General features: G+C 33.9%; 1 protein-coding gene across 1 annotated transcript in view; it reads left to right on the top strand.

The window, feature by feature from the left end:
• Positions 1-27482, top strand: part of RAP2A (RAP2A, member of RAS oncogene family) — a 43496-nt gene extending 16014 nt beyond the window's left edge. The window contains exon 2 of the mRNA XM_031958572.1: positions 23582-27482. Within this exon, the coding sequence (XP_031814432.1) occupies positions 23582-23819 (238 nt within the window). The 3' untranslated portion in view covers positions 23820-27482. The remainder of the gene's footprint in view (positions 1-23581) is intronic.
• Positions 27483-27818: the final 336 nt, after the last annotated feature.

Genomic DNA, 27818 nt, shown 5'->3' on the forward strand with positions numbered 1-27818 from the left:
CAGTGATTAGCAGAAAAATATTTTACTTAGTAATGTGTGTACTAATTTATTTTATAAAGTGTATCATGTGCATTATGCTAATTTTTCAATAGTTTTTGCCAAGAATTTCTATGATAAAGTATACTAAAAAGATAGTGTTATTATATTTCCAGTTGAAAGTTGGATGGTTTAATTCATGTGCATATTTCTGATCATCTTGCTCAAAAAAAGTCTTTTAATGTGTTTGTTGAGTTTTCTGATGTTCAGCCTTTGGCTTTTATTTGGACCAGTATCCACATGGCCTCTACTTTTGCACATACAGATAGTCTACAGCCTTTGAAAGATGAAAGCTTTGTTTTTCCATGTACATACCCAAATTTAGAATAATGGCATATAATAATTATAAATAAAGGTGCTGATACAAATACCCTATTAGTTGTATTTACTTACTACCTACAGCCATAGAATTAGGATCATCTAGGATCAGTGTACTTATTTTCCACTTGAAGAAACTGAGTCTCTAAAAGGTTGTGGCGTTTCCAAGGGAAATCCTCTGACATCAAATCTGGTGCTCTTTCCACTATGCCTGTGAGTGATGTGAAAGAGAACAAAGAGAAGAGATTTTTGGAAAAATGATTTCTAACTCTGCTTTTGTTTCTGCTTCTTTAGAGTTATGATATAATTTTCAAAAAATGATTAAATTCAATTCATATTAATTTTTAAATATATAATTTTAATTTGAATATTTGCAGAAGGAGTAGGGCATGAATGTAAACAAGAGGTATGAAGCCCTAAAAATGTTAGGAGTCACATTGATTTATGCCAAGTTGAGAAGAGAGCTTCTGGGAGAACTGAATTGCCAAATGTTTTTTCCTTCCCCCTCTCCCCTAATTAAATTACTAACACAAATGTGGAGGAGAGGATCATTTCTTAATTCACTTTAATACTGGCACATTATTCTTCCCATAATTGGCATTTAATATACATTTATTTGATTAAATTCAGGAAAACTTCTGAGTGTTGATAGAAAAAACCACAGTGATGGGCTGGAAATTTTGTCTTAAAGGGATATCTCTTTCTAGGCCTTTGTCTAGTATCTTTCCTTCTGTAACTTGAAACAAACTGGACATACACTTTCCCTGAAACCTTAGTCCCAAGATTGAACCAGTAAGTAATATTTACATACAACCCATGGCTCTAGCTCCATAGTTGTCCCATTATCTTTATGAAATGGCTTCTCTCATCATTCCTATCCTTTCTAAACTGGTACTACATATCTATGTATCTTTTAAAACCCAGCTGATATGATACATCCCAGAAACCTCTGCTCCTGAAGTTTGCAAAACTTTTCACTTAACTTCTCTTAGGCATTTAAATAGTCAAAGACAATTTGGAAAGCACCCCACTTTTTCTTAGGACTTTTTTAGTTCCTCCACTATTTTCCACTGTTTCCAAATACATGGAGAAAATATTTGACACATTAGCCTATAATCTTACCAATTGTTCTGTGCAAGAGTCAATCATTGTACCTTAAACAGCCCTCTTTTTTTAAGGTTTGCTGGTTAAAAGTAAATTAATATCCTGATTGTGTGAAAAAAATATTTAAGCCAAATAGGTAATTTTCCAAGCCAACCAAAGTTTGACCCTTTGTTGCTTTAAAATAAAGAAGTTCAGCAGATTGGGTACCAAATGTAGTTCAGTGCTTTAGTCTTCTGGATTGGGAGTTTTTATTTATGTGTTGTTGTTTTTTTAATTGTCTGTGCTTCTCTTTCATTTGTGAAACTTAATTCTGGTGTGATGTTGGATTCTTTTCCATGGAAATGCCTTCCATGTAGGAGTTTTAACTTTTCATACATACACACACACACACACACACACACACACACACTCTTTCATGTGCACACATAAGCACGTGCGCATACATCTCATTAGCTGTGTAGTCCTGGTCTAGTCACTTAACCTTGATCTCTGTTTTCAAAATAGGGATAATAATCACCTACCTCACAGGTTTGCTGTGAAGATTCAGTAACAGTAAGTAAAGTGCTTTGGAAACTATAAAGCTCTATTCAAATGCTAGCTATTGTTTTTGATTATTATGATTGTTATTTCTTTTAACAAAGATTTGAATAGAAGGAATCCATTTATTTTGTTTCTATATTCATTCTCTTAAACATGTCAAGGTGACCTAGGTGATAAGGTTGATAAAATACCGAGTCTGGAATCTTAAAGACCTGGGTTTCAGATCCCACCTTAAGTCACCAGCTGTGTGACTTTGGCCAAGTCATGTAACCTCTTGGCTTTGGTCTTCTCAACTATAAAATGGGGATAAGAATAGCACATCCCTCCCTCCCAAGGTTCTTGTGAGGACCAAATGAAATATTTCTAAAGTACTTAGTACTTGGCACTTAAATAGGCACTATACAAATGTTAGTGGTAGTGATGATAATGATTTTTGCTATAATTGCTCAAAAAATTCTTTATACGAAACCAGTATATAAAAATCCTGCCAGTCAATCACTTCTGAGAAAAGAAAAGATAGAAAATCTGTTCTGAGGTTTTTTTCTCAACAATAAATGAAGTGTTGGAAGACTTTTGCCGCAAAGTATAATGGAAAGAAAACTGGCTCTGAAGTTTACAGAAAGGGGCTTCAAATCCCACTTTGGACATTTTTTTGTCTGACCTTGATCTTGTCCCTTAACTTATTTGGGACTCCCCTTAACTCTAAAATTAGGGGTTTGGACTACATAGTGATCTCTGAGATTTCTGTGTGTAGGTCCATGATTTTAGTGACATCTCTCAGAATGATCTGATAGAGAAGATTATGCAGTATCCACATGAATGAGATCACAGACCTTTTAAGGAGGCATTAAGTGTATATCACATATTTAATGTTTTGTGTATTTCATGTGGTGTTTTCCTTTATGCCATGTGTCTTGACACATACAGGATCATTGCATCAAGACTATAGTCTTCCAATGATCCATTGATTAAACTAAATCTGGGTATAAATAACTGGGGTAACCTTACTGCAAAGAAAAACAACTGACAAAAAGCCAGCTTCTATTTTGATAAGTCATAGTAGGGTACAATACCAAAAATGAATATTTGGTGGGAAATATTACAATGAAACATCAGGCTCAAAGTTGGGCATTTGAATTTTAGTTTTAGCTTTACTGCAAATTTAAGAAATCTTAAAGTAACCATATTTTCACCATGCTATAAATTTTTGCATACATTCCTTCTCTTTAACATTTGAAATGCTAGTGAAAGCTCTAGTATTGTTCTCTCCTTGTGCCACATGGGATATTTCAAGATTTTTTTTCAAATTTCTGTACCCACTGTCAGTTTTGACTGAACTTTCAAAGATAACCATTGAAATAAGTTTTTGATCTTTAAAATGAAGCAGGTTGGACTAGGTATGATATGATCAAATACATTCTGCTCTTAAATTTATATGAAATCAGATTGTCATTATTCAGTTATTTCAGTTGTGTCCAATGCAAAGTGTCCACACTTTGGTTTGTGGCTGTTTGCTTTTTGATTCATATACTGTAACATTTAAAATTTTTGAACAGAAAAGTGACAATGACATGATCTCTGTAATAAGTTTAATGACTAATATGTGAAATATGGTTTGAAAGTTCAATGGGATGCAGTTAGAGCCTAATTTGCTCAAAAGTTAATTATATTTTAATTTTATTTTTTATTCTGAATTTAAGAAACACCAAAAATGAGTATTTTTGTAAATAATGTAGCATAAAGAAGAAAGTTGCAAGAGATATTTTGGAAGCAATATCAACAGGATTTGATTAATTAGAAGGCAAAGAAAAGAGAAAACATTAAGGCTTTAAATATGGGTGATTGGCTAAAACTGGTGGTACCACTGACAGAAATTGTGAAATCAGAAAGTACATTTTTTACTAAGGTTAACAAATTCTACTCTATGTTAAATTGGAATTTACATGGAACACTCAGTAGTTGGAATCATGGAACTGGAGCTGGAGAGAGAAAAATGAGGTTAGAAATATAGAGAAAACTGATAGTCATATACCAAGAGATGATAATTGAAGCTATGGAAATAGAATGAGATTTCCATTAAGAGAGGGGAGAAAAGAGAGGCAAGCACCAAGGCTTGAGAAGCACGAGCATTTAAGGGAATTGCTAAGAGAGAAAGGAATTAGTACCAGAACAAGATTATTTAGAGAGTGTGGAGAAGCAGAGAAGCAGCACCCATAGGACTCTTAGATTTGTGCCCTCCCTGATCTTGTGACTTTGGGCAAATCACTTAATCACACTGATCTTCACAATGCTGTATGAACATGAGGTTATTAAGAGCAATGATGCGAATAGTAATGACAACCAGGAAATGATGTCTCAGAAATCCAGAGAAAAGATGGTTACCATTGTCAGTGCTGCAGAGAGGCCAAGGAAAGTAAGGACTAAGAAAAGACTGAAGATTTTGACAATAAGAAGGTGACTTTTGAGAGATCATTTTAAGTGAAGTGATGGAAGTCTGGAGAAACAGAAGAAGCCAGGATTAAGGAGAAAGTAATTGATGATGAAATGGAGGTGTTAGATATAGAAGGGATCTTGGAATGTTGTAAGTTGGAGAAGTCCAGGGAAAACTGTTTCGGATTTATTTTGGTTTGGAAGTGAGTAAGAGTAGGGTGACTTGAGGTAAGATATCAGATATTAGTCTTCCTAAGGAGTAGAGAGACCTCTTCCTCTGAGATAGAAGAAGGAGGAAAAATAGATGATGATACTGAGATATTTTGAGGAATAGATGGAGGAAGTTAAAGAAATACCCGATATTTTTCACGAAGCAAGAAGCCAGTCGTCAATATAGTATTCTGTAAGTGTAAGGGTTATCAGTTAAGAGCAGGAAAAATTTTTAGTTACTAAGGGGAATGAGAAGGAGAAATAACACTAGAATAAAATGAGTACCAATTATTTCATACTATAATCTGAATAAATTTAGATTTATTAACCAATCTTGATTAACTGAAATGAGTTAAAGTGGTCATATTATCAAATAGCTTTAGCCCAAAAGTTCTTAACTTTTCTGTCATTGACAATCTGGTGAGGTCTACAGACTTCTAAACATATAAAATAAAATATAAGATTACAAAGAAACATTATATAGAAATTTTATTATCAAAATATATATATATTTTTTTATTTAATAGCCTTTTATTTACAGGATATATACATGGGTAACTTTACAGCATTAACAATTGCCAAACCTCTTGTTCCAATTTTTCACCTCTTACCCCCCCACCCCCCTCCCCTAGATGGCAGGATGACCAGTAGATGTTAAATATATTAAAATATAACTTAGATACACAATAAGTATACATGACCAAAACATTATTTTGCTGTACAAAAAGAATCAGACTCTGAATTATTGTACAATTAGCTTGTGAAGGAAATCAAAAATGCAGGTGTGCATAAATATAGGGATTGGGAATTCAATGTAATGGTTTTTAGTCATCTCCCAGAGTTCTTTTTCTGGGCATAGCTAGTTCAGTTCATTACTGCTCCATTAGAAATGATTTGGTTGATCTCGTTGCTGAGGATGGCCTGATCCATCAGAACTGGTCATCATATAGTATTGTTGTTGAAGTATATAATGATCTCCTGGTCCTGCTCATTTCACTCAGCATCAGTTCGTGTAAGTCTCTCCAGGCCTTTCTGAAATCATCCTGTTGGTCATTTCTTACAGAACAGTAATATTCCATAATATTCATATACCACAATTTATTAAGCCATTCTCCAACTGATGGACATCCATTCAGTTTCCAGTTTTTAGCCACTACAAAAAGGGCTGCCACAAACATTCGTGCACATACAGGTCCCTTTCCCTTCTTTATAATCTCTTTGGGATATAATCCCAGTAGTAACACTGCTGGATCAAAGGGTATGCACAGTTTGATAACTTTTTGAGCATAGTTCCAAACTACTCTCCAAAATGGTTGGATTCGTTCACAACTCCACCAACAATGCATCAATGTCCCAGCAAAATATATATTTTTAAAAGAGTTCATATGCTTCCTATTAAGACCCCTTACTTTATGGAATTGACTGGCCTTTTAGGATAATCCTGAGAATTTAGTTGCAGGGGTTCTCAAACTTTTAAATAGGGGGCTAGTTCACTGTCCCTCAGACTATTGGAGGGCCGGACTATAGTAAAAACAAAAACTTTGTTTTGTGGGCCTTTAAATAAACTTCATAGCCCCGGGCGAGGGGGATAACCGTCCTTAGCTGCTGTATCTGGCCCGCAGGCCGTAGTTTGAGGACCTCTAATTTAGTTTTCACTTAGTAGATAACTTTTCATGATAGTTGAGTAACAGCCATAAAAAATGTATCTTACTGCAAATGTGTGTTGGCTGCTCTCCCTGAAGCTATTTGTTGATTTCTTCAGATACATGGTAGCTAGTTCAGAAGTACTTCCCAATCAAATTGCCATATTATTTTCCCTTCTTTTATGTATGGCGATAATGATTTTTATCAAAGCCTGTGGTATTTTTTCAGTGTTCTTTGCATTAGTGTCCACCATGACCTTACTCTGAATACTTCTTATTGATGTTGAGTTGACCTTGGTTTTTCAAAAGCTGTGTTTGTGGAGCACCAGTTCAGAGGAGTCCTGTAACTTTGAGCATAGATTCCACAATGGTTTTATTGCAGTTTCCTATCATCTGAGGAACAGCCTAGATAATTCTGAAGAGACTTAATAAAATACTGGCCGGTTGAAATGGCAATTTTTTCACCCATATCAACTCACAAACACTGCCCATTGATGATGTTGTGGAAGCATGGTCTTCAACAATGGAGAGAATACCTACCCTGATGAAATCATTGAGCCTTAAAATTAATGCTAAAACATCAGTTATCTATACATTTTAAAAAGTTCATAGACATAAGTAAATAAACCAGCAAATACTCAATAAATATAATCTAAGAAATTTAAAATGTATGCTGTCAGACCTAGAAGCTTTGTTGTTGAGTATTTTTATTTTAAAAAGAAAAGTTTTATGGATGTATTTTGTTTTTACGTTATATTTACAGAGTTCTCCTAGTTCACAAATGGTCTTTTGTAACAAAGTGAAACTAATGATAGTGATATCATCTGAAAATGCATGAAACATTTAACATTTGTAACACACCCACACACACCCCTCTCCATTTAAAAAAAAAAAATCCACAGCATTTTCTTTCTTTCATTCCTACCTCCCTGCAAAGTGAAAAGAGTGAGGAACAAAAACAAAATAAGATTTTTTTTTTTTGCCAAGAAATATGCATAGTCAGATTTTTAAAAATCCCTCAGTGATTATATGTAGAATTTTGACTTCAGAAATTGAAATAAAATCTGAATCATTGTGTTAAGATCTCTCCATTTCATAAACGCTTATCCATCTAGACTAAAAGTACCTTTTAGTTAAAGATTATGTCTTTATTATGCCCTTCATTTCTTTTTGTATTCCTAAACACTTAATACATAGCAAAGCTTGTACATAATCACATGGTAACTATTTATTTTTACTTTTGCTTTGAAAATGGAAGGTATATTGTGTATCTAATTTATATTTTAATATATTTAACATCTACTGGTCATCCTACCATCTAGGGGAGGGGGTGGGGGGGGGGTAAGAGGTGAAAAATTGGAACAAGAGGTTTGGCAATTGTTAATGCTGTAAAGTTACCCATGTATATATCCTGTAAATAAAAGGCTATTAAATTAAAAAAAAAAAAAAAGAAAATGGAAGGTATGACTGTGGTTTGTAATGGTTTGAATTACTTTTCTGTATTTTACAGATGAAAAAAGTGAGCCCATTTTACTTCTGATTGGTTAATACAGTGATGAACATAGTGATGGATGGTAGAAAGAAATATATTGCATTCTCAGCTGTTACTGGTGATTTGGTTTGCAGAACTAAACATGTTACAAGGCAGGGCTTCTATTTGAGAATGGGTAGGAAAAGGAATAGCTTTGTGGGTGGAGATATATCCCAAAAAAGAGTTATCAATAAAACATTTTAAATGCATGCAGAAAAATAAAAGGCCATGTAGCAGGAGATTAAACAGAAAAATTTTGTTGCCATCTTGTTTAATCTATGTATCTTTAAAAAAAAATCCGTAGCAGTTCACACTTACACAGTCTTTTTTCTTATTTTTTGTATATTGAAATATGTGTTTGATAGTTTACTTTACAATTTACAATGGTGATTTGTAAAAACACATAAAATTCCATAAAAGGTACAGAATCAGAGGAGTAAATCAGCAGGAATAAGAGATTGAAATGGCAACAAAGGATCAATGACCCCTTAATTCTATTACCAACAATTTTAAGCAGGCAACTGCCTCAGGCTCCAGGTTTCAGGGGGAAAATGGAAGGGCTTCCTCACATGGAATTAATTATGCTCTTGAAATCAGTCCAGTCTTTATCACTATACATGAACTTAACAATCAACACACATGAACCCAGTTCACAAAAGGTCAGAGAAAAGTATTGGTACATGATAAGCTCCATTTTTGTATTTGTCTTTCCAGGCCAGGAGACTACAGGGGAAGGAGCCTTGGACCCTAAGAGTCCAGAAACCATGAGTTCAGATTTGATCTCCCACACGTATTAGTTGTATGACCTCGGATGTGTCCCTTAATCTGTCTTCTTCAATTTTCTCATCTATAAAATGGGTTAGTAATAGCACCTACCTCCCAGGGTTATTGTAAGGTTCAAATATGATCCTTGTAAAAGCACAGGTCTTAGTATTTGGCAGGCACTTAAATGCTTATTTTTTTCCATTTTAGTGACTGACACATGGTAGGTGCTTAATTAATTCTTGTTGATTTATTAATGGAATCGTAATCACTTCAGTTGATATATTAATTTGAACACAACATTGGCAAAACTGCCTGAACTAAACATGTTACAAGGCAGGGTTTCTATTTGAGAATGGATAAGAAAAGGAATAGCTTTGTGGGTGGAGATATATCCCAAAAAAGAGTTATCAATAAAACATTTTAAAATGCATGCAGAAAAATAAAAGGCCATGTAGCAGGAGATTCCTCCTTTTGAACTTCCTTCTGTTCCCTTCTATGTGTTTTTCATGTCTCAATGATTCTTCTTTATCCTCATAGTCATTATTCACCAACTTCTCATCTCTGAAACTAGAAACACCTTTCCCTTAACAAAAAATTATAGTCAAACAAAACAAATCAATATGTTGGCCAAGTCTAAAAATGTAGGCCTCTTTTTACTTCTCTGCTCTGTTAATTCTCAATCCACATATAACATACCTCAACAACAATTTTCTAAAGTCGTGATAATTACTACCCTGAGCATTCTGAAGTCTTTCGGAGACTTTTCATATTATCGTAGTTATTATTTTTTAATTGTTTCACTTCGTTACATCTGTTCTTATGCATCTTTTCATGTTTCTCTGCATCTATGTTTACAATTTTTTACAGTGAAATAATATTCCATTATATTCATGTACCATAATTTGTTCAGCCACCCCATAGTGGATGTGTAATCACTTTGTTTTAAGTTATTTTCTATAACAAAAGTGCTGTCCTAAGTATTTTTGTATATTTGGGGTCCTTTCTTTCTTTGTCCTCTTTGTGGTATATTTGGGGTATATTTATCCAACAATAATATTGTTGGATAAAAGGGTAGGTCCTAGTTACTGACTTGAGGATTTGAAATCCAAATTTCTTTCCAAAACGGTTGTACCAAGTCACAGCTCTCCTAGCTCACTTTATGTGATATACAACAACCCCTCCAACAATTTCCATTTTCTTCTCATAACTTGATGGAACTTCAAGGTTTTTTAACTTTAGGGTTTTTTTTTTCATATAGGATCGTATTTTAAAATTTTACTGAGTTTACTCTTTTAAAATAAATTTATATTGATATGTTGATATCAAATTTATTTTATCCTATCAATATGATATCATATTGATGTTCATTTAACTATCACCTATATTACCCAGTGTATCTGTCATATCATGTCATAAAATATATCAAACCTTTCTGAAAGGTTGTACTTGAATCTGAGATATCAGAGCACTTATGGCTAATTACCTACTCGATGTGCGATAATGGTTCTATATACATATATTTAGATGAGATGGTGATATAATGGCTTTTCTCACCATTGGTGCTTGCTGAATGTATGATGGTGAGGTAATCGTAGACAAGGATTGGAAGGTGGAAGGCTGAAGGATAAAGGTCTGAGTTTCTCTGCCACAGGAGGAGGAGAGAAACTTCAGGCTCCGGACTGCAGAGTGCAGGATTCATTTTTGACAAGCTGCGTGGCAGCTTGCCTGCCTCTTTCACTTCTCCTCCTAAAGACCAAGGACTTTGATCCTGAGGCCCTTCCGAGAGCTGCCTTAGACATTATAAAACCCAAATATCATAAAAGCCAAAATTATGTTCATTGTTTCATTCTCATAGTATTTTCATTTCTGTAGAGAAGGAAAAGAAGAGATATCTTCTCAGAGTTCTTTTTCGACCCAAGCTATTGTTATTATTTCATAGCATTCATTTCCATTCTTTTCTTGATATTCTTTCCATTTACATTTTTCTCATTTGTTTTTTATTTTTACCTCTTTGTACTTTATTTTACTTCCCATATTTCTTTGTATTCATTTTATACGGAATTTCTTATTGCATAGAAATATTCCATTACATTGAAGTACCATAACTTGTTTAGCCCCTACCCAATTAATAAGCATAAGAGCATCTGGTTTTGGTTTATATAGGACCTTTTTTTTTTTTTCACTGACTTCTTTGGGAGACATGCCCAGGTTTAGAAAATCTGTCTAAAAGGGGTATAAGCAATTTAATAACTTTCTTGGCATAATTGAAAGCTACTTTCCAGAGTGGTTGGACCAATCCATAGTTCCATTAATAGTCCGTTAATGTGTCTGGCTTTCTACAACCAGTACCAACTATTAACATCTTTTGTCATCTTTGCCAAATTTATGGTGTGAGGTAAAACTTCAGATTTGTTTTTATTTGTATTTCTTTCAGTATTAGTGACCAAGAGAATTTTTTTCATGTACTTGATGATAGTTGCATTCCTTCTTTTGAAAACCGTTTGAATATGCCCTTTGAGAAATTATTACTGAGGAATGACTCTTGTTCTTGTATTTATATCAAGTCTTTGTATTATCCTCCAAAATTTTAGTACAGTTTTAAGTTTTAATAGTTTAATCTCATATCAGACACTTACTAATTATGTGACTGAGGCAAACTCAGTGAAGACTTTTGGGACTCTGTGTATCTTGGATATTAGATTTTTATACGATTTTTATGTGGGTAAAATTGTCTTTAATTATTATGATCAATCCTTGTTTTAAGAATTCACCTCATGAATAATTGTGAAAGATCTTTCCTTTCTGATTTGTTTCTATGGGTTTTTTTAAATATTTAGATAATGTATGCATTTGAAGTATGAATCTCATCCTTGTAAGGATAATACCACCATATAGTATGTTACATATAGCAGTTACAAAGCATCTACTCTGTGCCAGGCACTGTGTTAAGCACACAGGAACAAAAAAGAGAAGACAATTCCTATTCTCCAAGAACTCACAGTCTAATGGGGCTATAGTAAGTTATGTACCAATAACAAATATACAGAATTAATTGAGGGAAGGCTCTAAGATTAAGGAGAAGTGGGAAAGGCTTCTTGAAGAAGTGGGATTTCAGCTGATACTTGAAAGAAACCAGGGATTCTGGAAGGTAGAGATGTACAGAGAGAACATTCCAGCACGAATCAGTGAAAATGCTCAGAGCTGAGAGATGGAGATTTGAACTGAGGTCTTCTTGACCAGGTCCTGGTCCAGCATATTATACACTGTGATCTAATTGCCTATACTTTTCCTCCCCGCTGAGGCAATTGGGGTTAAGTGACTTGCACAGGGTCACTCAGCTAGGAAGTCTGAGGTCATATTTGAACTTGGGTCCTCTTGACTTCAGGGCTGGTGCTCTATCCACTGCGCCATCTATCTAGCTGCCCCTTAACCGCCTATACTTTTCAAATTTTTTACCTACATCTGTTTCATTTAATCTCATCTCAGACACTTAAGAGCAGCTAGGTGGCAATGGATAGAGTGTTGGACCTGACTGGAAGACATCTTTCTAGTTCAAATCCCATCTCACTTGGGAAGATCACTTAGCCCTGTTTATTTACTTTCCTCCCCTGTAAAATGAGCTAGAGAAGGAACAGACAAGCACTCTGGTATATTTGTTAAGAAAATCCGAGTTGGTCAGGACTGAAACAACTGAACAGTAACTGACACCTTGCACTTATATGAACCTAGGCAAGTCAATTAACATCTGGTTAACATTTTCTGATTCTTTGCTCACTTGTAAAGTGGGGGTGAGAGAGAGTAACAACACCTATCTCCCAGATTTGTTAGGAGGATAAGTTAGATAATATTTGTAAATCTCTTTGCAAATATTAAAGTAAATATTAGTCACTATTTACTAATTCTCACAAAAACTATTTACATATGTAAAAACTGAGAAGCTAAGTCTTTGGTAACAGCAGGAAATAATAATACCACCACACCACCATCAATACCATGACTAGATCTCTTCTAACTACTGTGAGACATTGGTGTACTGTTAGGGAAATAAATGTCTTTTGCTCCTAATCCAAGTCTCTTTCTGTTATATAATATTGAAAATTAATAACAAAATAGACTATAGCATTCTAAAAACAACTAACAGTTTCAAAATCTTAAATTTTTATTATTATAAAATAAAAAAGATTTTACTTTTTTTAAATTAGAGGAATTTTTTTTTTTTTGTTTCTGTCCATTTAAAGTATGACAGGGGAAAAGGACTCACATGTGCAAAAAATGTTTGTGGCAACACTTTTTATAGTGTCAGGAAACTGAGTAGATGCCCATCAGTTGGAGAATGGCTGAATAAGTTATGGTATATTAATGTTATGGTATGTTATTCTGTAAGAAATGATCAGCAGGATGATTTCAGAGAAGCCTGGAGAGATGTACATGAACAGATGCTAAGTGAAGTGAGCAGAACCAGGAGATCATTTTATGTGGCAGCAGCAAGATTATCCAGTGATCAATTCTGATAGATGTGCTCTTTTCAACAATGAGATGATTCAAGCCAGTTGCATCTTGTGATGATGAGAGCCATCTACACCCAGAGAAAGGACTGTGGGAACTAAGGGTGGATCACAATATAACATTTTCACTCTTTTTGTTGTGATTTGCTTGAATTTTATTTCTCTCTCTTTTTTTTTTTAACTTTTTGATCTGATCTTTCTTATGCAGCAAGATAATTGTATAAATATGTATGCTTATATTGGATTTAACTTATATTTTTACCATGTTTAACATATATTGGATTACATGCTATCCAGGGGAGGAGACGGGAAGAGGGATAAAATTTGAACACAAGGTTTTTCAAGGGTCACTGTTGAAAAATTATCCTTGCTTATGTTTTGACAATTAAAAAAAAAAAAAACCCTACAAAAAATAAAGTAGAGCAGGGACAACTAGGTGGTACCCTGACTAGAGCACTAGCCTTGGAGTAAAGAGGACCTGACTTCAAATCTAGATTTGTGAGACTTACTAGCTGTGTGATCCTGGGCAACTCACTTTAAAAAAAAGAAGAAGAAAAAGAAAAAAGCATTCTTAATCAGAAAAGACTGCAGTTGAACAGAGCCGGTAGTCTGGCCAAGTTCCCTAAAACTTAATGGATTAAACCATAGGGTTGTTGCATATAAACCAGAGATTTTAGAATGAGTTGTTAAAAACCATCATGCTTGGCCCTAAATTTGCTGTTGCTTGGTTGTCTTTTCTAGAAATAGGATGCTTTTAAGATTTATATGTATGCCAAATAATCCATCCTAATAATGTATCATATAAATCATGTTATCTTTATGATTTGAAATTCTGTTATGCTAATATTGAAAATCAACAATTAATATTTTGTCTTATAGTAATTCATACCTTTTTGTATGAAATGTGGTTTTATGATGTGTGATGTACCATCCTTAAGCTCAAAAAACAAATTTCAAAAAATTATAGAGCATACCAAGAAGAAAAACAACACTTGGGGAAATTGAAGGAAGATAATATAAAACCCCTAAAAAAATATGTGTGACACCCCTAAGGGATAAATCATATTATAAATCAGAGGATAAACAAAAGAATAAATAAAATGTATGATAAGATTTTTAAAATTAAATAATAGCTTTTATTTTCAAAATATATACAAAGATAGTTTTTAACATTTATTCTTGTAGAACTTGTATTCTAAATTTTTTCCCACCCTTCCCCCATATCCTCCCCTAGATAGCAAATAATCCAATGTAGGTTAAACATATACAGTTCTTTTATACATATTTCCACAATTATTATATTGCATATAAGAAAAATCAGCCCAAAAAGGGGAAAAATGAGAAAAAAAAACAAAAAGCAAGTGAATAACAAAAAAGGTGAAAATAGTCCATATGCAATCCATATATAATCCCCACAGTCCTCTCTCTTGATGTAGATGACTCTTTCCATTACAAGTCCTAGAGTTGTCCTAAATCACCTCACTGTTGAAAAGAGCCATGTCCATTGATAAAAGAATTTGAAGAAGGTGGGAGTCACTGTTGGGAAGGATTCTCTAGATTGTATGTTATTCCCCCATTGGTTCGTTGATCATGCGTTGTAGATGATGGCAAATATTATTATGGAGGTGGTAGCCTGTGTAAGGAAATACTTTGTGGCTGCTTCGGTGGCTCGTGGGTTATTTGGGGCAGTTATTATAGGGATAATAGCTAATGTGTTGATTTCTAGTCCTACTCAGGCTGTGAATCAGTGGTTGCTAAAGAGGGTTAGGCAGATTCCGATAAAGAGGCTTAGTATTAAAATAATGAGTACGTAGGGGGACATTAGTATGGGAAGGGTGTGAACCAACATTTTCAGGGTATGGGCCCTATCGATAGCTTATTTAGCTGCCCTTACTAGGATGTGATGTGATGGGAGCACAAAGGGTTTTGAGCTCTTTGGTATGGGTTCGAGTCCTGTTGTCCTAGAAATAAGGGGGCTTGAAACAATTCACCTGCTAGAAACAGCTTTTTGTTGGAAGGGGTAGTAACCATTTTGGGAAGGTAGGTTGACAAAATGATTTAATAGAATTGAGGAATAAACTGGCTTTTATTATGAGACCTGGTGTATCAAGTCTTAACTGACACTAAACCTTGGATAAATCACCTCTGGGACTATTTCCCAAGATGTAAAATAAGAGATTGGTCTGAAAAAGAATCCATAAGATTCTTTCTGATCTTAAATTCTGAAATTATAATTTACAAGTTTTTCTTATATGCTAAAAGATCATATTTATCATTTAAATGAATTGAAATTAGTTGTCTTGGGTCCCAGAATTCAACTAAAAAAAAATCAACTTCATTTTATTTAGGTTTGTATTCATTTCACCTGTACAACAGGACATTTTAAGTACATTGTGAAGTGTATTACTCTCATTAGAGAAATAAAATGCAATTATATCCTTGATAGTGGAACATAAATCAGTAGCTGTAGTTGTCTGGTTTGACACTATTGACAGTGTTATTTCACCATGCCATATTTCGCATATGCTCATTTTTTCAGTAGGTCTTGCTAGTGAAATAGCTCATATGTGATACTTTGTGATGGAGTGCCATTCATGCTGAGACTTGCCCTCCCTGAGGCTAAATTGCTTACATAATGAATTGACTACCTGTATTTAAGGTGCTTATCACTAATGGAAAATGAAGTTCCAAAAAGAAGGATTGCTACCACTCCCTTCCATTAGGGATAAACTTGAGGAACTGTTGAAATTCTTCCATTATAGTGAAATTTGTTGAATCAAATGTTTTAAGATTTAACAGTTGGGCCATTGGCTAGTCCTTGAAAATCTTTTTAAAACACAGATTTTATAGTGTTTGTTAATGGTGTTAATACTAGAAAGATGGCTTTGTATTCAAGAGGAATTGCTGAACAGAAGGATGCCAGTCTCTGTTGGCAGAGGAAATTTCTTACATCAAATAAATTATAGGTCCAGTACTTCCTCCACTCCTAGCTCCCTTCAAAAAGAAGTGTTTTAATAAAATTTGACCTTAATAACAACATGCAGATGAAAACTGTTTCCTTCTCCAGTAGGATTAAGATAATTTTTTGACTGAACCTAGAATTTTACTGATAAACATAAGTTAATATAAATAATATTTTTAAATACCTAATGTTCTAATTATAGACTCTTAGCACTGAAAGGGACCTCACCTGTTAGTTGCCTATTCTAAGTGGTAGCCAAATTGTGAAACCTGTCTAGAATTTCTCTGAGAAGAGTTCGTTTCTCCCATGCTTAAGACCTTTAGTAATGGCAAACCCAGTACACTTCTGTCAAATTATTCTCAATGTCCCCTAACTTTCTACTTTTGTTTGCTGAAACTCCTTTCTATAGATCATACTCATGTTTCTAGACTCACCTCATTCTGCATGTGAGGAAGCACTGTGGCATAGGAGACACCAGGAAAGGAGTTAAGAGACCTTGGTTCTCATGGCATCTCTGATCCAGCTCTTTAGGCACATTATTGATTGCTCTCTTTTCTGACCTTTGACAATGGTCAGTAGCAAGAAACTGGAAACTCAGTGGATGCCCATCAGTTGGAGAATGGCTAAATTAGTTATGGTATATGAATGTTATCAAATAACCAACAGCAGTGAAGCCAAGTGTTTCTAATTCTCTCAATCTTATTTCACATTTGTAAGAAAGTAGCCCAGAATATAATGTATTTTTCAGGTGATTCTACTATGAATACTCAACATCTGAGATGTGTTGTTGAATTTATTTTAAACAATAACATTTTAAGTATCCATTTCACAATTCATTTTAATTTTTTACATTCATTTATAAAACTCAACATCCATTTTAATAAGCTTATTTGTGCTGTCATTTTCTATCAAGTAAGCCTCTTTATATTATTTTCATAAACCCACCAAAAATAGGTGTGCATTTACATAACCACTACAAAAATACAGGGAAATTTGGCTGTCTTAAAGATGTTAGATGAGGTATGAAAAATAAACCACCAATAAAAATAGCACCTTGGTGTAGAAAAAATAGTATTGACCTTAGAATCAGAAGTCCTGGCTTTGTCATTTACTTTCTACTGTGTGCCAGTTATTTATCCTCTCTAATTCTGTTTCCTTATCTGTCCAAGGGAACATTCTCTGGCCTGCTTCTGCTTCCCCTCATGGGCTTTGTCATGGGGATCAAATGAGATTATGTATGCAATGTTTTCAAAACTGTTATTCACTAGACATTAGTAATTATCTTTTAAAGTCACATGATTAGAAAATTTATTTTCAAAGATTTCATTATGCAATATTAAAAATTTGACACAAGTTGATTTAGGACTTTGAAACCAGGTACTTCTAAAATACACATTATTTTAGAACCTTAAAATTTATATTAAAAAACTTGGTTTAATTTGAAATTGATCATCTCTCAAATATTGTGTTAAATATCGAGAAGAAAATGAAAATTAGCGCTACTGAACATTAACTTTTACAAAGAGATTTACTGTGAAGGTAAACCAGAAGGTCCAATACATTTCTCTTGACTGAAATGGTGTGGGAGAGGTCACACTTCCTTCCAAATAAATCCCTTAGAAGAGTGGGTTCACACTTAAGTCATTTGCTTCAAAGTATTTATTTTACCAAGTTAACTTCCAGGTGTGACTTTCTTAAGCTGATGTTTCTACAATTGCTGGGATAGATTGAATAGGTTTTTGTTTGGGGTGGGGCTGCTTCTTCATTTGTGTGCTCAGCCATCCACAAATTCTGGCTTGGAATCCAGTCACTGGATTTCAGGCACTTGCTACAGATTTTTTAAAGTTTGTAAGCTTGTAAGCTATCTCCAGGACTCCACCTGAAAGTAGGAAGAAACACAGCAGAGATAAAAAGCAGTTCTTTGCTCTTCTCTTGATTACCACAAACCAGGAAAGAGAGAGAGACCCATTTTTGCCAATTAGTGCTTTTGGAAAGCATCCATTTCCAGCTCAGAGCCAAATGATGGTCCATCTATTCACCATGTGGTTAGCTGACAGAATGTTGAGCCTTATAATCAATAAGCAAGGCCCTTCCATTCCATTTTAGATAAGAAGGCAATCTAACCTCTTTTCCATGGGCTGGCATCAGACAGAACATTGTACATAAGCTCTGGAAGTGGAATTCTATTGTGTAATTGTAAACACATTTCAGATACCTAAATGATGCATGTTCTTGAAATTTTGCCCAATATAGTTCTTCACCTTTCTCCTTCCCTTTCCCTGCCTCAAGTTTTGTTCCTTAAACTGAAAAGGATCATTTATTTTTTAAAAGCTTTTTTATTATTAAAACATACACGGATAATTTTTCAACATTGATCCTTGCATAGCCTTGTGTTTCAGATTTTCCCTCCTTCCCCCCACCCCACCTTTTAACATGTTAAAATATATGTTAAATCCTATATGTGTAAATACATTTATGCAATTCTCTTGCTGCACAAGAAAAATCAGATCAAAAAGGAAAGTGAATGCGTAAAAAAACAAAATGCAAGTAAACAACAACAAAAAGAGTGAAAATGTTATGTTGTGATCCACATTCAGTTCCCACAGTCTTCTCTCTGGGTGTAGATAGCTCTTTTCTTCACAAGATCATTGTAACTGGCATCAGTCATCTCATTGCAAAGAGTCATGTTCATTAGAACTGAGTGTCCTATAATATTGATGGTACTGTGTACAATGATCTCCTGGTTCTGCTCACTTCACTTAGCATCAGTTCATCTAAGCTTCTCCAGGCCTCTCTAAAATCATCTGTTGGTCATTTCTTATAGAACAATAATATCCATAACAGTCATATACCATAACTTATTCAGCCATTCTCCAACTGATGGGCATCTATTCAATTTCCAGTTTCTTGCCACCATGGAAAGGGCTGCCACAAACATTTTTGCACATGTGGGTCCCTTTCCTTTGCAAAGGATCATTTATACCTTTTTCTTTTCCCCCCTTTTCCTCAATGTATATTGTGTGCAAGAGCATAATGTATTATAGTAAGAAGTCCAGCATTAGAGTGGAGTTAAGATAACTTCAATCGAGCATCGGCTCAGATACATACTAGCTACTACCTGTTATTCATCTGTTTAGTATAAACAAAGAGTAAAAAAAAATTGTCTGCAAGAAGATGACATTGCCCAATGTAGGGTTTTTCCTTGTTGATCTTATATGAACTAGCAATGAGAGGAAATAGCAACAGGGGTAGATTGAACTCATCTGTTCCATGGCAATAGTTTAAGGATAGAAGTGAGAAATCTGAGCTGTTATATCAGACAACTACTGCCATTAGCATAGCCATATGTTTTTCAGAATGTTAATAAATTCATTTTAAAAGTTGATTTACTTCTGGCTTGTTAGCATTCTTAAATGGATTTGTGCTATATAACCGAAAGTCTCTCTCTTAACTCAGTCTGATATTAAGCAGTTCTTTTTATTAATTTGCTAGAATGTAAGTTCACTTAACAAATGTCGGCTGGTTGGTTGATTGGCTGACATTTCATTTCCAAGCCTGCCTTTTATCTGTTTTGTGAAGATAAAATATGGGTAAAATATTTTGAACCCTTTAAAGTGAAATGTTTTATAAACAGAAGAAATATACCAAGATGCTAAATGGAATCAACATATATTCCTCAGTCTTTAAATAATGAGAACTTTCCCACTTGCATTTTCTTATTCATTTACTTTTCTTTTTTTGATCTGATTTTTCTTGTGCAGCAAGAGAATTGTATAAATGTGTTTGTACATATTGGATTTAATATATATTTTAACATGTTTAACATATATTGGATTGCTTGCCATCTAGGGGAGGGGATGGGGGAAGGAGGAGAAAATCTGAAATACAAGTCTATACAAGGGTCAATGTCAAGTTATCCGTGCATATATTTTGAAAATAAAAAGCTTCATAAAATAAGTAAATGAATAAATAAATAAATAGAACTTTTCTTTCATATAACTTAAATCTTACTGTGTGTAGCATTTTAAACAAAAACAAAAATTTTAAACATTTTTAAACAAATTTAAGGTGGAATTACAGAAAAGGTTAGCACAAAAATATTAATATATATTTGAAAATGGTAGTGACAGCAAAAGAAAATATACTGGAATGTTAAATAATAAAAACTATTTTTCAGCATTATTGTTGAATAAATTAAGCACTTAGATTTTTCAAGAAAATAGTGTCATGTGTATGTGTGTGTATATGTATGTATATATATACAACATATATACATACATATGTGTGTGTGTGTGTGTGTGTGTGTGTGTATACATAGACAGAGAGATAGAAGATTGTTTCTAATTTAGCAGTGGGATCATTCTGGGTTTTTGGAGATAAAGCTATATGCAGTTTTTGCTAATATCCATTATAAGCATGATTATGACATCTATTCTATTTAACTGAAAATGTAGAGCAACTTCAAAAAGTCATTTGGTCCAGGCTCCCAACCTTTAACTTTAGAGAGTCAGATATACATTAAGGCATATGAGTCAGGAAATCAAGGATAGACCAATTTGACCACAATGGAAGGATCACTATCATCAGCCAATGGCTACTAGTTCTTTTTTCAAAGTTATGCTGCACTTAGTAAAACTGGCTTTCTCTTCTATTATATGATTAGGATACCTACTGTTTGCCAATTTGTAAAAATTTTAGTAGTCTTTTCAGAAAAAATTTTTTAAATCACTTATTTTTATATCTTATTCCTTTTCAAGAATATAATTTCTTGCTCCTACCTCATTTTCCCTATCCCTTCATTTAAAAAAAAGAGAGAGAAAAGGCAGGTTAGTAAAACTAGCTAACAATGACCATGTCAGAAAGTATATGTAATATTCCATAACCATAGTCTTCTACCTGTTTTAAAGGGATAGGAGAGTTTTTGTTCTCAACCTTTCTCTGCTGCAAAATTTGGTCAATCTAACATAGTCTTTGAGCTTTCTTTTATTCTTTTCATTTATGTTGTTGTATATGTTTCTCTTGTTCTGCTTACTTTGTTCTAAAAGTCCTTAGACATCTTGCCATCTTCTCTGAATTCTTCACATGTTCTTTCTTATAATAGTCATATTTCATTATATTCACAAACCTTAATTTGTTTAGCTATGCCCAGTCAATAAGTACCTACTTAATTTCTAGTTGTTTGCCTTTCCCCCCATTTAATTTTATTCATTCATTCATTCGTTTCAATGAAAAAGCTATCTTGTTTTTATTTCACTCTTCATCTCCAAATATAGACCCCTCTTCAGCCACCACCCAGCAGACCATTCCCTGTAACAAAGAGGAAAAAAATTGAGGAAAAAAGAAAGCAGTTCAGCAAAAGTAACCAATCCATCTATATATGAAATGTTCCATTCCTTTAATCCCCACCTTTAAAAAAGAAAGTAGAGACTGGTACATTTTCTGATATCTTCTCCATACCTAAGTTTGATAATTATAATTACACACAGCCTTAAGTCTTGGTTTGGGTTTCTTTTTTGTTTGTTTTTTTACATTTACATTCTTCTTGTCATATATATTATTTTGCCTTTCTTTTCCTACATGAGTAGCAATTATACTAATTGTCTTTTCTTATGACACAATATTCATACAGTAATTGTTTCTATGACCTGTTACTATTCAGAATGTCGTTACTAAATCTCCATATGCCCATGCATCATAGATTCAATCAGTTGCTGATGTCTCATTCTTCTTTTTTATTTGTATATCTTAGTTTGATTAGATTATAATATTCTCAAAAGTAGGTTTCTTTCTTTCTTAGAGTGTCTTGCTTAGTTTAGATATTAAAGTGTTTTATCATGGCCCCATCTTTATTTTCTTCTCATTGTCTGCTTCTTAAAAACATACCTAGGTCTCTCTCATCTTTAAAAACCCCTGCATTTGATCCTGCCGTCCCCTTAGGCTAATTTTCTGTAGTCTTGTATAAAGAGCCATCTATTCTTGCTACCACTGCTACTTCATTTCTCATTCTTTCCTAAATTCCTTGCAGTCTGGGTTGTTTCATGATGCTACAGACTGTTAATGTTGCTTCTATCTCCCTCTTCTTCTGTCTTGTTTGGTGTATCACCAGCTGTCCCTGGCCTTCCTGTCAGGGATGCCCTTAAGCCTCTTAACATTTTCTCTTGTGGTTTTATTAACTCCCAAAGACTCAACAATCTATATAGCTGACTCCTAAATATGTATGTCCAGCTTGAGTTCTTGTCACCAACTATATGCATGATACCTACATCATATTGTACCCAATCAGCAGCTCAAAGTGAACCTAGCCAAAATGAAATTATTAACACCGTCTTCTAAATTTGTCCTTCCTCTAAATTGTCCCGTTTATCTTTCATTCATAACCTTGATTTCATTTCTGATCACACAATTTTTAGTGAGTCTTTTTCTACTTCCTTAATAGGAGCATAGATTGAGATCTCCCACCCTTCACCCCTTTTCTCCACTGTTACCCCTCAACTGTACACATAATGATAATAGATACTTAGTGTTTGTTGAATTGCAGTAAAACAATTTTTTATCTATCCGCTGTACTGAATAGAATGGATAAGATTCATCAAATTTATTATATTGTAGTAATGTTGCTAGTCTATATTATGGTCAGAGAATTTATCACCCAGTAGCTAACCTGCTCTTAATGAATCTCCTGCCATTTAAACTAGGCTTGTCCTTGAATAGCGTTCTGTCACAGTGGCCAAACTCAGCTTAATAAGGATGATAGCACTGTTATTCAGTTTGATAAAACATGTCAGGATTTGAATTCTACTAGCATATTCTTGGGAAACCAAAAATCGCTTTCCTCATGGTGAAAAAAAAATTGTATTAAGGTTTTTGTGGAGCAATATTAATAGTAATAATCAGTACACTTTTGTGAAGAAAAAAAGTATAACTAGCTATATTATACTGTACCTAGTATAATAGCTAACATTATTAAACTATAAATGACTAAAATGTAGTTAACAAGAATAACAGTGTAAAGTAAGTTATTATTATTGCTGTACATGTTTATTTAGAGGTGAGAGTTAAGAATAAACTAATAATTGCCAGCTGAAATTTGTGTATCATTAAAGAGGTAGTTGTGCAAAATTGATTTAGATGTTTCTGAAGTTAGATCCTTTTTTTATATCACATTTCATGATGTGCATAGATGTTTAATTCTCATCTTTTGAGTTGCCTACTTAGAGATTAGAGGAGAATTTAGTTTATATAATTGGATTTATTTCTATAATTTAAGAAGTTCTGTACTTTAGATATATGACAGTTGATTTTAGGTGTTCAGTATTAATTTAAATAGCTATAGGTTTTGTTCATTCTACTATTGAGCTACTATAAAGCAGTTTGCAAATATTCCTTAGGTCAGGGTGTTGGAAATAACTGATTCCACACATGTTTTTAAAGGTATTTAAGTGTGGTTAAGGGAAGTCATTTGAAGAAAAAAAAAATAAAACCTACTTTTTCTGTGTAACTTTGTTAATTCATGGTGGTTGTGTTTGTTTTTTCATAGGTATGAGAAAGTACCAGTGATCTTGGTTGGGAACAAAGTGGACCTGGAAAGTGAGAGAGAAGTATCTTCAAATGAGGGAAGAGCCTTGGCTGAAGAATGGGGCTGTCCCTTTATGGAGACATCTGCTAAAAGTAAAACAATGGTGGATGAGCTTTTTGCAGAAATTGTTAGACAAATGAACTATGCCGCTCAGCCAGACAAAGATGATCCATGCTGTTCTGCGTGTAACATACAATAGCATTTAAAAATGGACATATCCTGGACTCAGTTTACTCAACTTTTGTAGGTGGTAAATCCTGTCTGCTTTACTGCCCAATTTGCAAGAATGTGTGGAATCTACAGTAAAGTTACAGTACTTATTCAGAGCTAAGCAGTGATTGTCAATCAGTGTCTCTGAATACATTTGGGTTCAGTAACTACATTTTTTACTACCATCCTCAGTCTCCCTTATGCACCTGCAACTCAATGGCATAGCCATTCAATCTACAGGGTGATCTCATTTGAAAGATATGTTGGCATTGTCCCAGACAGAAGCAACTATTGCATAAATTGGAAATATTCTTGAGGGAGCAATGAGAAGACCTGCAATGATCATTCACAATTAAAATATTTGTTCTGGTTTTTTTTTTTTTTTTTTTTTTTTTTTTGTTATTGTTGTTAGTTTTTTGTTTTTTGTTTTTCTTAAGAGAGAATCATTCATGAATACAGAATTTTAGGACTTGTAATTATAGTGCTTCTGGCCAAGTTAACTCAGTCAAATAAAGCAGCATCAACCATACTGCTTGACAGCGTTACAGGGGACATTTTCTACAAGGCTGGCATAGTATTTCCTGTTTGCAAAATCGATGCTGTTAGTTGTATATTTTTTCCTAGTCTGTGACATGGAATTCATTGCACCAGTCCTTGAAAATGGAGAGATCCGAACAGGTTGGGTGGAAAATGCAGTCTGGTTTTATAAGGTGTTAAATCATCTGCTTTTGCTACTGAAAATGGAAGATCTCTTCAGATTTTGTTGAGACAAAAAAATAAGCAAACAAACCTCTGTTTACAAAGCAGGAAATGTCTTTATCACTTTACTGAACATGGAGGAAGCAACTATGATGAAAAGAAAGTGCTTAGCCTTACTAACAAGGAGCATTTTAGTAGATTAACTAGTACCATCTTGTAAGGAAAATGAAGCCATGTTGCATCCAGATGTTCCCATTTGCTGAAATCTCATGGGACAGTACAAACATTCTGCATTTTTAAGTTTGTTAAAACAACAAATTCCTTTTTGCCTTTAAGGGCTATGGTTTTTGGTGTGATCCTAAGCTAACTTTCTTTCAAAATCAAGTTTGCTATTTCAGAGCTTTAATGTTGACATTTAAAAAAATTGAATAACCATGTGAAACAATTCTGGCTTAAAGATAGGATATATGTTATAGGATAATGAGTAAGGGATGAAAAAGCTTTTATCTCTAATTTTCCTGATGTACTCTACAAAGGTTCTCCTGCAACAGTTTTGCCCTGATTACTGAAGTGGCAAATAGAGTGGGAGTGAATATTTTGTTTTGAAAAGGTGCTCAAGCTCTGACATTTTTAGTTTTCATAGCCGTGAAGTATTTATCATTTGCATGACTAATGGCACAGAAATACCTATTCAGAGTTTTACAATCAAGTGTAAATGATTTTTTTCAATTTTAAGCTTCAGAGTTTTAAATACTAAAGAGTTTACCTTGAGTTGGCCCTCTGTAGATAAATTTGGCTTTCAAAAATGCAACATCATTGAGCCTGTGGTCTACTTGCCACCTTGCATTTCATTGGTGTCACAATCTCATGCAGTAGCTAGTCTTTTGTTAGGTAATTGAGAAGATGTGTGCTATATGTGTGCATATGTATGTTATTTGCCTTCTAAAACTTGACACAAACTTGAGAGACACTAGCCTCTTCTAAAAATCTGTACTTAGATGTGTCTGAAAGATTATATTAGCTTTATTTCTGAAATGATGTTAGAACAATTTTGAATTGAACAAATTCCCATGTTTTATGTAATTAATTTATATCAGAGTATTTAGTGACTGACAAAAATTCAGCAGATAGACAAGACAGGTCAGATTATTCTCAAGCAAATTTCCTCTTTTCTGAGAAAATGGAAGGAATGTACATGTAAAAGTCAATATTTAGTCTTCAACTTTTCTGTATTTTTAGTCTCAAGTTACTTTCTTTTATGTAGACTTCATTACCCTCAATTTTGAAGCACCTTGTTCATATAAAATTTCAGTCCTTTATACTGAACCCAATTTTAAGACCTAAGTATCCAGGAGAATTGAAGATATCAAGAATACCACTTATCTCCTGTGTAGAAGTATGTGCCAGTGGATTAAATTTCACATCCTATAACTTTTTAAAATTTCCCTATTTTACATATTTCCAGATTCAGATAATTGAATAGCATTGATAGTTCAAAATGCATTTAGGTGTACTCTGTAAAGATCCTACAGTCATGCCATAGATTGCTATGCAGACGATAGAAATGGGCAAAAATAGCAGGAGGGATCTTGCAAAATCTAAAGAGCAAAGAATTATCTAAAATTTCAATCATGTAGTTAAGAATTTGTTACATAAAAAGTCAGATGGGCCTTTTGATGTCCACATCTTTAGTAATCAGTGAATTGGCCACCTGGTCGTGTGTTTCATCACAGTCCTACGTGTTTAGTGACAAAACAACATCTATTGTCACACACAAAAATGTGAATGCTGTTGTGCTCTCTGTCTTGTGGTTCTCAAATTCTGATGCTTTCTTGGTATTTCATCTGATGAGAACATAGTTTGGCTTGATTGAATGAGATGTTGGCAAAAAGTTTGAGAACAGGAAGACTAACCTTAAGGGGCCACGTGAAAGAATTAGTGGCCATCTTTTCCAGCAAAGGTTAGTAACCTTGGCTCACTCTCTTTTGTACCCTGATCAGACTAGCAATTATTGTCAATGGAAATTTTTCTAACATGCCTTAAAAATATTATTGTTTGATCCAAAGACCCACTTTTACTTTAGCTGTTCTTGTAAGGTTTTATACTTTCTTACAAAAACGGCATTTTTTTTAAGTTTTACTGATTTTTCCTTTAATGTTGCAAGTTTAATTCTTGTAAGCTGTAATAGTGATGGTAACTGTTGCCTTTCATTTTGTTCAGCCTGTGCAGAACCAAGCCAGCATCTATCTGATCAAAAGTATTACACAAAAGTCTTTCTTAAACATTTGAAAGGTGCTTTGATCACATTTTTCTTTGGTTTATACAATTAGAATTAGTTTTTCTGACTAGTAGAACCACAGTTGCCATCACTTATTTATGGGAAAACTACTGGTATCTGCTCTCCTGTGTAAAGAATGTTGCCTAAAGATGTCTGCCATTTGTTTTTTCAGAGGATTGTATGTATGTGAGACTATGTGTGCATGTGTGTACGTATGTGGATTTTTATTATTGTTATTATTTTGTTCTGATCAGTGTCCTATCTTGGCACTGATTAGGCTTTAATTGTGAAGCTCCCCAACCAATCAAATGTTAAAAGATGATGGGAGGTTTTTGTTTTTGTTTTTGTTTTTTCTGTTTTTCTGTGTCATTGTGCATATGTTAAATCTCGATCAGGGTTTCAAGAGTGACTGCAGTGGGTTTTGGAAACAGACTTAACATTATTGATTTGGGGTTTCCCAGAGATTAATTAAAGATAGTTCACAGTTAATTGTTGAGCTCTAATACAACTGACCATTTAAAATTGAACAACAGTTTATTGTTTTGTAACAGTGTCAGTTGTTAAACCTCGCTGTTTGGGATACAACAAGAATTGTACATAGAACTCAATGCAAATTCAACAGTTGTATTTGGAGTTAAATTATTTTAACAAATAAATTTATTTAATGAAACTTTCTTTGGATTTCTTTATACTATCTGCATCTAAAAATGAACTTGCAAGGGCTGTGCAGTTATTTCATGTATAATGAATTTTCTTTCCATGAAGAAATTAAGTTTCTGAACGATAACCTACCCAAGTAAAAGTGCTTGTGATTAGTACTGGTTATATGTTCACACAGCAAAAAAACCAGAATCCAACATAGTTTTAGATTCCAAAATACAATGAACCAGGCTTTCATATCTGCATCCTAAATTTGTGGTGTTTTTAAGGTTTTGAATTGGAAAATTTCATTTTTCCAAAGAAGCCTGATTATACTTCCTAGCAATGATAGCGTGAACAGTCATGATGCTC

Source organism: Sarcophilus harrisii, chromosome 3 (assembly GCF_902635505.1).
Source record: "Sarcophilus harrisii chromosome 3, mSarHar1.11, whole genome shotgun sequence".
Taxonomy (NCBI): Eukaryota; Metazoa; Chordata; class Mammalia; order Dasyuromorphia; family Dasyuridae; genus Sarcophilus; species Sarcophilus harrisii.